This window comes from Pristis pectinata, chromosome 2 (assembly GCF_009764475.1).
Source record: "Pristis pectinata isolate sPriPec2 chromosome 2, sPriPec2.1.pri, whole genome shotgun sequence".
NCBI lineage: Eukaryota > Metazoa > Chordata > Chondrichthyes > Rhinopristiformes > Pristidae > Pristis > Pristis pectinata.
In genome coordinates, this window is record NC_067406.1 from 85,458,170 (window position 1) to 85,475,642 (window position 17,473).

The following is a 17,473-nucleotide window of genomic DNA, read 5'->3' on the forward strand; positions in this document are numbered from 1 at the left end:
CCTCAGATGTTTAAACACTCCATTACAAGTTAGTAATATCTTGCACATTCAAATAGCTAACTCCTGAAAATCTGGATCCCTTGGCAACTTGCCAAATGTTAAAAGAACTAAATAAAGTCAATTTTTTATTCATCAACTTGTTGGTGTAGGCCCTGGGAAATGTAACATTTCCTTGTTCAAAGCAATGGGTGGCAGCATCAAAGTCAGATGGAGTTATACAGCATGGAAACAGGCCCTTCAGCCCAACTGGTCCATGCTGACCAAGATTCCCAGCTAAGCTAGTGCCATTTCCCCTTGTTTGGCCCTTATTCCTCTAAACCTTTCCTATCCATGTACCTGTCCAAGTAGCTTTTAAATGTTGTTAATGTATCTGCCTCAAACACTTCTTCAAGTAGTTCATTCCATCTATTGACCACCCTCTGGGTGAAAAAGTTGCCCCTCAGGTTCCTATTAAATCTCTCCCCCTCAGCCTAAACCTACACCCTCTAGTTGATTCTCCAACCCTGTGCACATTGACCCTATTTATGCCCCTCATGATTTTATACATCTCTATAAGATCACCCCTCATTCTCCTAGGCTCCAATGTCCCAACCTTGTCAACCTCTCTCCATAACTTGGTCCCTCGAGTCCTGGCAACATCCTCGTAAATCTCCTCTGTACTCTTCCCAGATTAATGGCATCTTTCCAATAGCAGGCTGACCAAAACTGAACACAATATTCCAAATGCAGCCTCACCAACATCTTGTACAACTGCAACATAACATCCCAACTTCTATACTCAATGCCCTGACTAAAGGTCAGCATGCCAAAAGCCTTCTTCACCACCCTATCTACTTGCAACACCACTTTCAGGGAACACTGTACTTGTTATCCTCAATCCCTTTGTTCTACAACACTCCCCAGGGCTGCACTCTTGACTGTGAATGTCCTACCCTGATTTGTCTTCCCGAAATGCAACACCTCACACTTATTCATATTAAACTCCATTTGCCATTCCTCAGCCCACTTACCCAGCTGATGAAGATCCCTCTGTAAAAATAGACCTAACACCAAGAGCTGGGGAACACCACTAGTCACAGGACTCCAGTCCAAAAAACAACCTTCCACAATAATCTTCCGTACCAGTTAGCTAGCTCTCCCTGGATCACCTGTGATCTGACTTTGCATAGCAGCCTACCATGTGGAACCTTATCAAAGACCTTACTGAAGTCCATGCAGACCACATCTACACCTTAACCTTCTTGGTTACTTCTTCAAAAACATAAATTCATGAGACATGATCTCCCATGCACAGAGTTGTGCTGAGTATCCCTAATCAACCCGTCTTTCCAAATACTTATACATCTTATCCCTCAGAATCCCCTCCAATAACTTACCTATCACAGATGTGAGGCTTACTGGTCTTTAGTTCCCAGGTTTTTCTTTGCAGCCCTTCTTAAAGAAAGGCACAACATTAGCCACCCTCCAGTCTTCTGGCACTTCACTCATCATGAAAGGTGCTACCACTATTTCTTCTCTAGCTTCCCACAATGTTTTTGGATATACCTGATCAGGCCCTGGAGATTTATCTACCTTCATACACTTTAAGACAGCTAGTACTTCCTCTGCCGTAAGGCAGACTATCCCCAAGACATCCTCATTAACGGTCTCAAATGTATGTTAGTACGGTCAGGCTTAAGTTCTTTCAACTCATGGATTTCAGTAAGGCCTCTGACAAGGTCCCACATGGCAGATTGGCTCAGAAGGTTAGGGCCCATGGGATCCAGGGCAATTTGACAAATTAGATTCAAAATTAAATTGGCAATAGGAGACAAAGTGATGGTAGTTTTTGTGATCGGATGCCTGTGTCTGGTAGTGTTCTACCTGGATCGGTGCTGGGACCTTTGCTGTTTGTAATATACGTGAATGATTTGGATGTGGGAGGCATGATCAGTAATTTTGCAGATGACACAAAGATTGGTGGACTTGTTGATAGTGTGGTGGGTAGTCTTAGGCTTCAGAGAGATATCCATGTGTTGGTGAAACTGGCTGAGAAATAGCAGATGGAGTTTAACCCTGATAAATATGAGATGTCGCATTTTAGGAGTACTAATGAGGTTAGGACATACACCATGAGTGGTAGTGTTCTAGGGAGTATTCAGGAACAGAAGGACCTTGGTGTGAACGTTCAATGATCCTTAAATGTGTTAGGGCAGGGAGATAATGTGGTTAAGGCAGCATATGGGATACTGGCCTTCAACTGAGTACAAGAGCAGGGAGGTTATACTCTCAACTTTACAAAACATTGGGTCAGACCTCAACTTGAGTACTGCATGCAGTTCTGGTCAGATCAATATAGAGAAAATGGGATAGTGCTGGAGAGGGTACAGGGGAGACTCACTAGGATGGTAGCTGGGATGATGCATTTTAGTAAAGATGAGAGACTGGAGAAGCTCAGTGTGTTTTCCCAGGAACGGAGGAAGAGGGGATACGATTGAGGTATATGAAATTATGAGGGGTGTGGACAGGGTAGACTGCAGGAAAGTTTTTTCCTTATCAGAGACAGATAAAACTAGAGGACATCGATTTATGCAAAGGTGCAAGAGATTTAGAGGAGATTTGAAGAGACCTTTTTCACCCAGAGAGTACCTAGAATACACTGCCTGTCAGAGGGGTGGAAGCGGAGTCACTGACAGCATTTAAGAAGCGTCTAGATGAGAACTTGAATCGCCTGGGCTCCTGGGCTCTGGGCCAAGTGCTGGAACATGAGATTAATACAGATGGATGCCCACTGGTCAGTGTGGATGTGGCGGCCAGAAAGGCCTGTTTCCCTGCTGTATGGTTCTATGACTCATTTGTAACCTCAGGGCAGCATGAAGCCTCATCAGTGTGACAATTTCATCAACATATGGTCTCCCCGAATGTGACTGCTTAACTCATGCCAAACAGAGCTCCATCCAAGTATTGGCTGGAAACTAGATTTATTGCTCCAAACTTGTGTTACACTGGAACATCAAGGTGAAAGGGAGCCTCCATCCAACAGCTTGAGAGTCCAGAAAGTCCACTGCCTCCATCAGCACCTTCTGTCTGTACACAACCTACTCTTAAGCTTCATTTCTTTTGCAAATGGAGATACAGAAAAAGAATACAATGAGTAGTGATTTGGCATTTTTTTTAAAAGATCAATTACTGTATAAAAGATGTTAACAAGAATACAGACGATCCCTGCATTACAGTCGTTCGAGTAACAGAAATTCACCCTTAGAGTTCACAGATCACTTCCAAAATAAAATTCGCTCTCACAGAATTTGTGGGAAAAAAGTAAATAAATAAACAATGTTTCTTTTCAATTCATATTTCTTGACACATACGCAGCTTCACGTTATGGAAAATTGCGATACGGACCAGCTTCTCGGAACGCAAACCCTCTGTAATGCGGGGTTGCATGTATAGTGATGTCTTCGTGGCTGCAATACTTGGTTTCTGTGGGTTTTCGTTGTTATTACATCCTCGTTTTGATAAGGAAGAATAAAATTTCATAACTGTTGCAAAGTTCTTGGACTCATTTCAACTGTTTCTTTCTCTTTAAGAGAGCATCCCGCAAAGCAATCTGTTAAAAGAAAACAGAACTTGAGTCTACAGACATTCCAGAAACAATAAATCTTCCCCCTCCAAGATTTTGAACAACATAATAAAATGTTACATTTTAAAACATTTTCTGCACCTTATCCTTGGCAAAGATTCTGAAAAATTAAATTGAGTGCAAGTTTCTAAACTTCCAAGTTTGTAAAAAATTATTTTCAAAAGCCAGTGATTGAAATAGTTCACGCATGCCCAACTCATTCATACCTGTTGATGCATGCATGACTTAGAGATACATGAAAAAACAACATCTGGTTCACTAATGCCCTTCAGGGGAGGAAACCTGTCACATTAACAAAAAAAAACCAGAATGTTGGAAGAACTCAGTGGGTCAAGCAACATCTGTGGAGGCAAAAGGAACAAGTTGACATTCTGGGTCAAGACCCCACATCAGAACTGAGCAAAATCAGTCAACCTTACCTGGTCTGCTCCACGTGACTCAAGACCCACCCACGATGATGACTCTTAACTGTCTGCTCAGTTCAATGGCAATTAGGGATGGAGAAATAAATATCAGCATTGCCAGTGACTCACACATCCCGTGAACAAATAAATAAATAGATCCTTTAGGAACCAAATCAAAGCAGCAACCAGAATATTTGGAGGTTAAAAACACCAGCTGGAGGTTGCTGTCCTAAGAAAGGCACGTTGCTTATGTTCAAATGACAAACTTAAACACATCATTTCACAATTATTGATGCAAGAACATACAAGACCATTATTCACCAATCAAGTGGGGTGTCCTTTCCACCAAATCACTTTATTACAGATAGCAAAGACAGGAGAAGGAAGGTTTCCATCACTTCCTCACTAAACACATGTGACTTCACAAGTGTCAGATATAATCTTATTGGATGTATGGGTGCCCTACAATATTGGTAAGAGTCAGATCTTGCTCATTGCTCCTCAAACATGTAGGTAGGATTTCTCTTTAAGGAAAACAATGATAACCTCCAATAGTTCCACAAAAGGTATCCAAGTCATTACTGGCTGATTATCACCTTGCAATACAGTTGCATGAGGAGCCATTGGATTAGTCTCCAACTTCCAGCTCCTGAATAAATTTTCTGAACTGTTGACGAGTCCTTCCAGGACAGGTCGTGTAACCTTTTCACATTACAAGTATGTGCTTGCAAGGTGTTCACTTGGGATGAGGCTGACGTTTCTTCCCCCCTTTCCCTACTTTCACTCCCTTCCCCTCCCCACCAAAGTGTTGTAAATGCTCTACCAGTTACAACACTGAGCAGCACAACAAAAATTTGGGAAAAGTGGTAAACTGCAGTGATTCTTTACATCATCACTGCAGTTTACCACTTTTTAGCACCATTAAGTTGAAATGTTGATTTCTTCTTTCACAGTTTCATTCAGGGAAACACAGCAAACAAATATTGCTTAAAAAGCAATGGTGAATGGTCATCAACTTGAAATGTTAACCCTTTTGCTCCTTTCCACAGATGCTGCCTGACGTGCTGAGCGTCTCCAGCTTTTTCCTGTTTTCATTCAGATTTCTAGCAGCTGCAGTTTCTTTTTTGTTTTCCAGTCTACTGCATCAATCCTCATGTGGCAAATCAGCCATCCCTGCGACCAGCCTATTGAACCTTTGCTGCACTCCCTCAATGCAAGTACATCTTTTATTGACAATTCCCAGATGTATTTTTGCAAGGCCCTAAGCAATTCTTTACTGTGGTAACCTAATGCTCTTGTAATAAAGGCCAACATACGTTTTGCACTCTTAAATCACTTGCTACACCTGCATATTAGCCTTTGGTGTCTGTACACAAGGACATCCAGGTCCCTTTGTACATCAACACTACCCATTCTCTTACCAGTTAACAAATACACTACTTTTCAGTATTTTGCACCAGAGTGAATGGCCTGATCCAGGAGAATATTCAGATGAAAACTTGCTGTGATTTGTTTTTGGTTACATTTCAAGTTGATTGTAATGGGCGAGTAACATTTTGCAGCTCAGGTACAGAAAAGCACAGCAGCTTGTTATCTTAACGTTGAATGAAAAATTATCTTCCCAGCCTGCCCAATAGCTGATGCTTTCACCTTCACACCTGCAATTCACTGTCATCCATGGAATTAATTTAGGATTATTATCACCTAAAACTTATGAGAATTATGCAGATGACAAGGTCAGGATACTGCGAGCTGAATATCATGGCTCCCCAATACATGTCTGCTGAAATTATGAAGCTAGAGCACCAGAGAGTGCTTGAGAAGGGAACATACACAAAGTACATTCACACAAAAGAGGAAAGTGAGTGAGAATCCAAAAGAGACTTGAAGACAAAATATTATAAGAGGGAGAGAACTGAACAGTGGAAAGGTTATGCTGAAATTAGGTTGAGTCTTGCTTGGCCACAGTTGGAGTTCAGTTTGCAGAAGTGAATCTCTGGAAACCACAACTGGACAAGGACCTGCTGTTGGGCCATGTATCAGCCTTCACTTTTCAAGAGGAGAAAGAATCGACCGATGCATTTTTTTCCCCCTAACATTGAAACCTGATACTTGAATTCCTGTAAATTGTTGCAAATCCATTTTGCACTTCCTCTGTATTACTTTACACAATACACCACAACTGCAAACTGAACTCCAACTGTGGCCAAGCAAGACTCAACTTCATTTTAGCATAACCTTTCCACTGTTCAGTTCTCTCCCTACTATAATATTTTGTCTTTAAGTCTCCTTGAATTCTCACTCACTTTCCTCTTCTCTGTGTGAATGTACTTTGTGTATGTTCCCTTCTTACTCTTCTCTTATTTATGCTGCTTCATTGGTGTTTAGTTTGTTATTTCCTGGGGTCTGTCATGCACCGTTTTATGCGCTTCCCAGTGTCCTTCATCACTGTTTGCCAATATTGCTGCTCATTTTATTTTCCCCCCAGTTCTTTCTCTAATCCCTCAAAATCAGTCCCCCCACCAATGTATTACCCTGGTCCCTTTCATGCAAGTGTCATCATTCTCAAATACTATTCTAAACAATATGATGATAAAGTTAGATCTTTACTCTGTATCTATCCTTAAAACTATCAATACTGCACTTAACCAGATATTAATCTGACAAATAAGCTTCTTTTCATGTGTAACAAACAGATGAAATAAATGCACACAGGTGATAGTAAATGGTTTTTCTACACACCATTTATGCAAGTAAACAACCAGCAGTTATACCTGCATCCTAATGCCACATGCACTATTAACCAGCTCCTGAGCAATCCTTTGTGTGGATGAGTTGTATTTCCTGTCTTTTCTCTTGGAAATATGTTCCCTCCCTTGCTATGCATTTCCACAGCATTTTATTTCTTTTAAATATATATATTTAACTAAAGAATAGTTAATTACCTGTTTTTCCCTGAAGGAACGTTTGCCTTTTGATCTCACATTACGGCTGTATCTCATCATCATAAAATTCTTTTTCTTTTTCTTGTCCTGGTTAGTTGTGCTTGCAAATGGATTCAACTTGGTTCTCTTTCTCACAAACTCATTTCTTTCAGATTTTCCAGCCTGGCAGATTGTTTTAAACCAAAAAAAAAAGTGAATCAGACAAAGAAGAGAACAAAACAACATAATCATGAGAGAAAGGCCATTCACCTCACACATCTCTGAAGTTGTAGTGATAACATTTTTGCCAAAGTTATGGTTTGAGGTCTGGCAATGAAATCACTGGCTACAACTTTTCCTAAAGATAGGTTGCACACATTCTCATGGTGGGCACCATGGATTTGCTACCTTAGAATTGTTAATGGAGCAAAATGCTATTGTAGCACATTTTAATCAGTCGCTAGCATTAATTAGCCAATATATAATCTGGGCAATAGAAACAGTTTCCATTGACTGTTGCTATTTGAGTGTTCTGTCTGTTGTCAGTAAACAGAAGATTAAAGCTGTGAAAATGAAGATATATATATTATTTATAAAGCACAATCTCAAGGTCTTCTCATTAATAACAAATTAGAACATAACTAGAGCCATGGTGTCCAAAACAATGAACACTTTCAAAACTATTTAGATCACTTATTTAACCACATGGACATGTTTGGTCATTTGCATTTGCTGTGCTTAGTGAAAGCAGCTGAGGAAGCAGAAAAACAAATTGGCCAGCTGCCTTTTTCTAATGGCTAGCTACAAACCCTGCCAAGATGGGATGTGTCAGAGATGATGAGGGGATGGGGATGGCGTTGAAGTTTTAGGGATTTTTCATTGGAGCCAAAACAGGGCGAAAAGCCTCCAACTGTGCAGTAAACTTCTACGTTCCAGGAAAATGGCAATTTGATACAGATTAGAAAGAATTATGATGAAATAAGTAGTGACAGATTGTAACAGCCTACAAAGAATAGCAAGAAGCATAAATTAGCAGGAACTTTAAAAAAAACAGGTTTGCTTAAAATATGGATTTTTAAAAAAATTGCAAAGCACTGTCGAAGAAAAATCCGCAAGTGTAGCTTCACACAATGATGCCTAATTTTCTTTTAAAAAGTACCAGAGAGCTTTCATCACCAATGAAACTGTAATCAGAAATTAATCAATGAAACTGTAATCAGAAATTAATTACCACCATTGGGAGAGAAGAGGCAACAGTTATAAAAAAGGAATGAAACTGAGATGTGGACACAATGAAGTGTGATCAGGAAACACTGCATGCAAGTCACAAAAGTGACAAATGCTAAACAATGGAATCTCAATAAATCATCCGGCCACTGTCTGTAAGGAGTTTGTATGTTCTCTCCGTGTCTGTGTGGGTTTTCTCCGGGTGCTCCGGTTTCCTCCCACGTTCCAAAGCCGTACAGGTTAGGAAGTTATGGGCATGCTATGCTGGCGCCGGAAGCGTGGCGACACTTGCGGGCTGCCCCCCAAAATCACTACGCAAAAAAGACGTATTTCATTGTGTGTTTCGATGTACATGTGACTAATAAAGATCTTATCTTACTTAAGGTACTTGTCAAATGTGGTCAACTCTTTAGACGTTTGGTTTATTTGGGGCAAGAAGAAAAAAAATCAGTTTTAACCAAACTCCATTTAAAATTCAGCCATAGTATATCATGGTTCAAAAACACTCAAAACATAAATCACTGATTGCCATGACCTAGTGTTTAAGGTAATTTGTTTGTAGGAGCCAAAGAAAAAGCCTTGTCAATCAAGATTAAATGGGTTGTAATGTTGCAATAAGGCATAACTATTGCTTAACAATCTCCCTGAAGCTGAAAACTAATTTACAAGTATAGAATCAATCTCTCAGCAGAATGTATTTATATTCCAGATTTAAGTAAAAATTACATTTTTAAGGTTTCTAATCTCATGTGCATACCTCATTTTTTTTGTACAATAAATACGATTAAAATTCCTAGTTTTTACTCATATTGCTGTCTGAGAGATATTTTTCAATTTGATTGGCTGAGCATCCTGCCTGCTGCCTGGCTTTTTGCTGGATGCTACAGATCCCTTGTAGAAAATGGCAAATTCAATCTGAAGTCATAATCGAGGAAGCTTCCTAAACCTTGGCGGCAGTTGTTTTTCTGGGTCAACATCATCAGCCATTTCATAGGCATGTACTATAAAGTCTAGCCCCTTCTGCTTCTGCCAACTTGAGATTCTGACAAAACAGCTTTTCATACTCTCCACATCAAGGAATAGTCATGATGCGGTTACAGTATAATTTTTGTTTGATGCAAACACGCTTTTCTTAATTCTTGATTTTCACGGCAGTACTAGTATTCTGAGCAAAGTTCACTCACAACATAATAATTTTTTTGACATAAATACTTAAGGAAATTAAATCCTTAAAAGCCAAAGAAATAGGTCAAGAAATTAACAATTAATTTTATGTGGCTTTTTAAAAATTAGCTAAATGCTACTGTGGGTGCTTTGGGGACAGTGGGTGCACTGAACAAAAGGCATCAATATCGATTTTTCATTCTGTAAGTAATGTACATACAGAATGTTAAATATAGAACCATCCCAGGCAGTAAACAAAAAAATGTTTTGTGTAGCAATAAGTTCTTTGCAAGACCTCAAAGATACCAAATTACAATGCAGCTTTGACTAAGAATATTCACCAATTACTTACCATGGCAGTTGCTAGTCGAGTTTCTTTATCTGATTTAGGTTTTTTATGCAGCCGTTCTATATTTCGCAGTGAAAGCAGCTCTCCTCTGAAAGTTTAAAAATTTTATAGTTACACATTAAAACTGAAGGCTTGGAAGTGGGTAATCCTGTAGTGCTAAAAACAAGATGAAGGAGGGACTCAGCAGGTCAAGCAGCATCTGTAGAAGCAAAGGAATATTTGACACTTTGGGTCAAGACCCTCCAGATCCCAGCATTAGCAGTTTCTTGTTTCCAAACCTGTAGTGCTGTCAGCGGGGATCAAAAAATAATGCTGTCTTGTGGAACAGATCACACACTGAACCAAAAACCCAACGATACATAAATGAGTCAGATTCCCCTTGCCTAATATCAACCTTACAGGCAAATCAGATGAATGCACTTCTGAGTCATTTTGATTACATGTTGCAACAAAAGAAAAGCAAAAAAATACTGCTTACAAGTACTAAACCATTAAGATGCATACCCACCATTATAACCTTGTTATTTTCCTTTTCAAGTGAAGTTTAAACAGAGTACAATTTTACCAGTGTGTACAAAATTCTTCTTGAGCTTGACAGGGCAGATGCAGGTACGCTTACCTTGGCTGGGGAGGGAGGGGAAGATCACAATCTCAAAATAAGGGTCAGCCATTTAGGAGAGAGATGAGAAGAAATTTTACTTAAAAAGGTAGAATTTCTAGAATTTCCATCCAAGAAAGACATGGAGGCTCAGGGGATACAGCAAATGGAAGATAGATGATTTTGGGGGAGGGGAGGGAGGAGGGAGGGAGGGAGGGAAGGAGGAGGAGGAGGGAAGGAGGGACTAGGATTGGTGCCGTGATCTTTTTGAATGGTGGAGCAGGCACAAAGAAGTGCTTCTATTACTTATGTTCATAAAATTAGGAATTTGGTCAGCATGCGAAACTGGTGCAGAGTTGCTGCCTTCCCCTCCAAAAGTATGTGAACACTTCAGGCAGTCTGAACTAGCGCAAGAACGTGTGTTTTTTCTAAAATAAAAGCCTACATCAGATTAAAGAATTTAAGTAATATGTACTTGCTAATGTACAGTATAAACAAATTAGTTAATAGCAAACTAACAATTGAGTGAGCAGAACCCTCAATTAACTGAGCATGTTAAGATTTAGTAGAGCCTGTGATACATTGTCATTGTAACTTGTTGGAATTTGTAGAGATGAACCAGATGTCCTTGGAGCAAAGAGCTCTTCAAGGTGAAGACACTTTCAGCAGAGTTGTTGCACTGGTTTCTGAGTTAAAGACCTCGCAATGCATCACGAAAAGGCGGGGAGTTCACTGCATTGCTTGATCTAGGCAGTCACAGCCCTTAGTTTAGGCAGTATCCTGGAAAGAGGTAGATCATGGATAAAAGGATGTCCATAGTTCAGGTAGGTCAAGAGCCCCCAAGATACGGTGATGCAGGAGCCTTAGCCTTTGACCTTGCCCAACAGGTATTATGTATTCACTGGGTGACGAAATGTGATCATGCACTGAGTCCAGAAGATCAATCAGGCATGGGCAGTTAGAAGGTACTCGTTAGCTGCAGGGGACACAGTCTCCACAGCCCAACAAGGAGTCCCAAAGGCTTATTGCCTTCCTGGTGCCAGGGTTAAGGTCATTTCAGGGCTGAGGAAGGAGCAGGCGTCAAAGGGAAAAGGAGAGAGGTCTGTTTACATGTTGTTACCAGGGATGCCATAAGCATCAGTCTCGGACACTTAGCTACTCAACTTGCATCAGTGATTTCAATGAAAAAAAACAGGATATAAAAATGCAGGTCTGCTGGTGATAGAAAGCTGGGTGGAAAAGGGAGTGGTGAGGAAGGCACACAGTCTGTAAAGGGATTTAAAGCAGAAACAAAAGGTGCTGGAAGAGCATCTGTTTTGTTTCAGATTCCAGCATCCGTAGCTTTGTTTGTTTTCCCTTACAGTAAGGGGATTTAGACAGGCCAAGCAAGTGGAGAAATGGCAGATAGTTCATTTTATTAGGAATTAAAGAAAAGAATGTTTTTTCCCCCAATGATGAGGAACTGGTAAATATTAGTTGAGAAGCGAGAAGTGATCTCACTAAGACATGGATGATTCTGAGAAGGACTGATGGTGAGAGGATGTTTCCTCTCGAGAACCTCAGCTAGGGGAATGACCACAGGATAGGGCTGAAATGAGGAGAAATTTCTTCATGTGTGGATTCTAAATCTTGAGAACTCCATCTCAAAGGGCTCTCTGGCACTGATTATATTCAAAGGCTGAGATCAGCACATTTTTGGATAGCATGGGTATCAGGGGAGATGAAGATCAGGGAGGAAAGCAGCCTTGTGACAGATGATCAAACTTAACCTAATCAAATGGCAGAGTGGGTTTGAGAAGCCATGTGTCCTACCCTGTTTCTTTTCTCACGTTTTTACATTGTTATTTTGTAGTGGAGTTTAAGGTTCAACTTAAACTATTACAAACAAGTGAAATGCTATGGCCTCATCTCAACAGTGAGCTTTTTCCTAATGTTGCTTACACCAAGAAAACTTAAGTGCTCAGTGTAGAGACTTTTCACATTAATTATTATGAATTAAAAATGTACATACTTGCTTTCATCATCACTGCTGTCCTCAATTTTCCTCTTCTGACTTTTGCCAGGGGCAGGGTCAACCTCTTTAGCTATCTGGGCCAGTCGGATTTTCTTGAAGTCTTCCTGTGTTAGGAGGCGGCTAGCACTGACAAGTGCTGCTTTTGCTTTCCGTGCTTCTGTGGGCATACTCTTCACCTTCTCCACCTTTCAAAAGACAGACCTCCACTGAAACCATCTCCAAGAAACATTTCATCGAACCAGAGCTTTATTTTAAAAACTGTTAATCACGCAAAAACAACCCTAATGGAACCTACTTTGTCTCCTTTCAGAATCCAAGGGGCCACCGATGTTTTTCCAGCATCCCCCAACCACACCCCCCTCCCATCACTCTGAACATACAGTACAATTATCCTTTGACACACCAGCCAGGGGAAACATCCTCTCACCATCAAACCCCCTCAGAATCATCCACGTCCCAATGAGATCACTTCTCACTTTCCTAAACTCCAGCGAGTATCTGCCAATGTTACTTGCTCTTCTCATAGTGTAATCCTCTCACCAGAATTCCAATAATGTATCTACACTGCACTGAATCCATGGCAAGTGTATACTTTGTTAGGCACAGAAGCCATAAATAAACCATAGTTCCAGTAAGACATGCTTAATTTTGTGCTCAACCCCTTTGCAATAAATGCCAACATACCCTTTGCTTTTGTAATAACTAATTTTACCAGGATATACAATTTTGGTGTGTCACTAACTTCTTTTTACTAACATTTACTAATTCCTCACAACTTAAAAAACATTCTTTTGGCTTATTTTCTAATAAAGTGAGCAACCTGTCAATGATGGTTTTATCTATTGTCACTCCACTATAATTTACACAATCCTAATTCCTGTGGTCTATGCACATTCTTTTAAATTTTTTTTCAAGCCTTGGGCCACATCAGCAGGCAGTTAACAATCAAACACGTTGTTGTGAGAGAAAGTCACACATACACCAGACAAGATGAGCTTGGCAGATTTTCCCTTGGGAGCCATTAATCAGTGATGCATATGGTTTTGTCTTCACCCTTGACATCTCTGGGGATTTACAGTCTGTTCCTTTGCTCAAATTCTCTGAATTTGCTTCCAAACATTTTGTTTTTCTGCATTAGGAAATCTCATTTCTTACCTCTGACATTTCTGCCTTTATTTTCGTGAATGACCGATAACTGGTCATTCTCGTGAACTCACTGGAACAGACTGGATGCTCCAATATATATTCAACATGTTATCACCAGGCACTTTTAGATCAAATCAACATACATCAGAAAATGCTGAAAACATGTGAATAACTCATGAGACGAAGGGAGAGAGATTTGGAAATGTAAAAAAGAACTTGCACAGCAGTGCATGTTAAGAGAATATTAAGGGGCGGGGGGGGGGGGGGTGCCTACAGATCACCTTGTTGGTACAGTGATTTAGTGGGAAGCCCCAACCCAAATATAAACATGGGAATTGACCAGAATGTGGGCATTTGTTTGGCCACTATGCCAAATTTCTACAAGAATCATGATGTCCCTTCAAAAAGAAAAATGTCAATGCCACTGATGGCTCACTAATTACTAGTTCCAGGAGGGAATGTGCTGTCCTCATCTAGTCTGGCCTTTCTGCGACTCCACGTCCACACCAACATGTCCTACCATTAACTGCCCACAGACATGACCCAGCAAGCTCACCATCGAATGAAAAACCAGGTGATGTGGCAGTGTCTCCACTGCACAGACTGCAAGGATTCAGTCAAGACAGAGGAACAGCACCATATTCCCAAGGGTACACAGTGATGGGCAATATATGCCCCACTTCATAAACAAAAATAATTAAAAGATACTCCATTGCCACTTTGATGATTCCAAATATCAATTATGTTAATGAGGAAAGCTTCAGACTTACCACCTCTTTCTGCTGCTCTTCATCTGAAGAATGATGAACATCAATCCAACCTTCATCATCTTCATCCTCATCCATGCTCGCACTTTCCCATCCAGCTGGAATTGGAAGATGTTTCATAATCTTAACTGACAGAGCTACTATTGCTGACACCTCAATCGCAAAGAACGTTCTAGCCATAAAGTAAAATGGCTAAGATAAAGCATCCTCTTTATTTAACAGTACACCGCACAGCTGATCGATTGGAAGGAAGGGTTTGTTTTTTTTTTGGCTGGGAGTTAAAGTAGGTGAACATCAGTGGCTCTGAAAGACAACAATCAATCAGAAATCATAGTATAACACCTGGTCCAAGTAAAAACAGTATTTAGAAACAGAAAGCTTGAACATTTGAGGTAACAGGCAGAGTCGCCATGACTTCCTCTCCTCTCCTCTCCAACTCATCCATGTTTAAACGTAACCAATTTTTTTCCATCAATCCCTCTCCCATCACCCAAGATTGCTTGACTCTAATGGGCATACGAACTCTGCCGACAAGATTAAAGTTTTGTCCTCAGATTACGACCTCCATCTTCCAACACCGTTTGCTCTCTTCTGCTCTTCTAATGGTTAGAACTCCTTACGTTCCCCACAAACCACATTTTGCTTCACATACCCACTGCCACACTGAAGTCCTAGTCACACTGTTTTACACCTTCACAAGAGGTCACTTCCCATCAGAGAATGTCCATGGAAAAAAATACATTCCAAAATCATGTACATTTATATTTGGAGCCTGTCACTGCCTCACTTTGAGCCTTCACTCACTGTGATATTTTGGCTGTTCAAGTGATTTCACCTCTGATGCCTTTGCCCCCTCTCACTGGTATTTCTCTCAGACTACAGGTGAATGTGCTCACAACTGGCTTGGACATCCATGATCAGATAGAACAGGAGCACATCATCTACAACTGTACGTCCTTTCTGCCAAAACTACCCATTGTTCTGGGATTATTCTGGAGAACAAAACTAATCCTCAGATACTTCTTTAATAATTTCTCCTAGAACTTCTCTCCACTGCCCTCACCTCCAACAACAATGCAAGAAAATCACCATGGCCAACACCAGTTGTTTAGTTGCTTCTCCTCCTTCTTCCTGGTCATGTTTATTCAGCCTCCCTCCTTTCCTGAAAATGCATCTACTTTCTTCATTCACTCCTCAAGGCTCATTGTCCGTGCTCCTTTGTTCCTATTTCCAATAAATGTTCTTCCTTCCTAGCGTGGTAATCGAACACTTTCAAAACCACTGCTACCATCCCAAAAAATCCTAACCTTTACACCACTTCTAAAATTCTTGAACATATCGCCTCAGAAATTCACACATCATTGCTGCAACTCCATGACCAATTCTCTCCAATTAGGTTTTCCCCTTGCCGAACACCTTGATCAAACTGAGAAATAACAAATTGTCTGAGTGTGGTACAGTCTCTCTCCTCAATCTCTCTGCAGCCTTTGACACAGCTGATTGTACTATATGCAACCCCTCCTTTCCTCCACTGTTCCACTCAATGATTCCTTTCATGTGATGTCACTCTTATCTAACCAATGCTGGTTATAACATTGCAAGCTATGGATTCATTTAACCCAATTATTTATTTTTTGGATCAATTCTCATCCTCAAATATATTCTCCCCATTCCACTTTTCTAACTTTCTTACTGAAATCCTACCTCTTCCAAACTTTTGGTTACCCTTCTTATCTCCTCTCCCATGGTCTCTATCCATTTTTTTTCCTGATTATGTCTCTATGAAATGTCCTGGCATTCCTCTTCATTCAGAGTTGCTATATAAATGCAATGTTGTTAATTGTGCATAAAAATTTGTTCCTCACAAATGCACAACTTGTAATTTTCAAGAGAAACAGAATTAGCTAAGGCAGCCCATCTGTGGATATATACATTGCAGTTAAGTTCACTAAATATCAATAGTCACTGAGATACTGATGATCAGAGCACTTCATGTCCCTACCTAGTTGGTGATGCTGGCACCGTGTGGTTTCTATTAACACCAATTGATAAACATGGGGTGCAATTATGGAGACTCACCATCATCCTCTTCTCCCTCCTCTTCCAGCACTTCCGCTCCTGGGATGTAGTTTTTAGAATCCAATTCACCATATTCGTGGCATCTGGCTTCTTTTGAGGCTTCTGTAGGTTTACCCTATTGCAAAAATGCATCTTCAGTTTGGAAGCCACTTCAAACAAATTTTCCTTAAGCTAGCGCAATACTGGAGGTTTTGAGGTTTCAAGACTTTTTTGGGTTTTTGGAACATCAAGACTTTGAATGCTCTGAAGTCTGATTGTGCTTTTTTTTAAATATTTACTCCTCCACTCATTTGGACTTGCTGCTGCAAACATCTGCATTCTTTCCTTAGGAGAAACATTTCTTTGACCAGGGGAAAGACAGACACACTGAGCACAACAGCAAGATTCCATTATAAATAAGGAACTCGTCACACCTTATAAGTATCTAGAGCACTTTAAATTGCAACTTGAATCCTATGGTTCAATTTTTATTTTAAGAAGCAAGTATCTCCTCAGATCACATAAACTAGGATGTACTTTTAGTTAGGAGCTCACGTTCTAGTGCCAGACCAATGTTTTGGGTCGTCAGGAAATCAACACAGATGACCCATCCGAGAATCGAGAAAATGCAGCTGCACGTTTACTGGCCTATACAGTCACTCTGCAGCACATATCAAATTTAGAACCAAAATACAATTTACAGCATCGTATGAAGAATATCTCAGCACATTCATACAATGACTGTAATAATACTTACCCTGTCTTTCTTGTGCAGTAACTGAGGGTTCATTGTTCTAAAAAGCTGAATCAAGCATCTGGCAGACATCATCACATCTAGGAAGTAAGAGAAGAACTCATAAATGCATGGTCTCTGCAAATGATACTTGTTTCATCATATCAACATAATTATGGACTCTCTCCATATAGAGAGTAAAACTCTGATAACTTCACTCACTTGGTTTTGTTCCTTGCTCTCCCTTTAAACACACCAGGTTCACTGGAAAACTTATGATATCAGGTAACATTTGTTTTAAAAAGTGAGAGCCTGGAGCTTTAATGAGGTGGTCACACCAAAGATGCAGGCAGTAGGTAGTCGGATCACCAAGAAAGGGAGAGGGGGTAGGCAGAGAGTGCAGGATTCCCCTGTGGTTGTTCCCTTCGGTATCAAGTATATCATGTTGGTGGTGGGGTGGGGCACTG

The 17,473-nt window shown here is 40.4% G+C and overlaps 1 protein-coding gene across 1 annotated transcript in view; it reads right to left on the bottom strand.

Moving 5' to 3' along the window:
* Window positions 1-2,943: 2,943 nt before the first annotated feature.
* Window positions 2,944-17,473, bottom strand: part of sdad1 (SDA1 domain containing 1) — a 39,138-nt gene continuing 24,608 nt past the window's right edge. The window contains exons 16-22 of the mRNA XM_052039615.1: window positions 17,031-17,107; window positions 16,295-16,409; window positions 14,219-14,313; window positions 12,300-12,487; window positions 9,694-9,778; window positions 6,972-7,133; window positions 2,944-3,589 (exon numbers count right to left, since the gene is read on the bottom strand). Of these exons, the coding sequence (XP_051895575.1) occupies window positions 3,542-3,589; window positions 6,972-7,133; window positions 9,694-9,778; window positions 12,300-12,487; window positions 14,219-14,313; window positions 16,295-16,409; window positions 17,031-17,107 (770 nt within the window). The 3' untranslated portion in view covers window positions 2,944-3,541. The remainder of the gene's footprint in view (window positions 3,590-6,971; window positions 7,134-9,693; window positions 9,779-12,299; window positions 12,488-14,218; window positions 14,314-16,294; window positions 16,410-17,030; window positions 17,108-17,473) is intronic.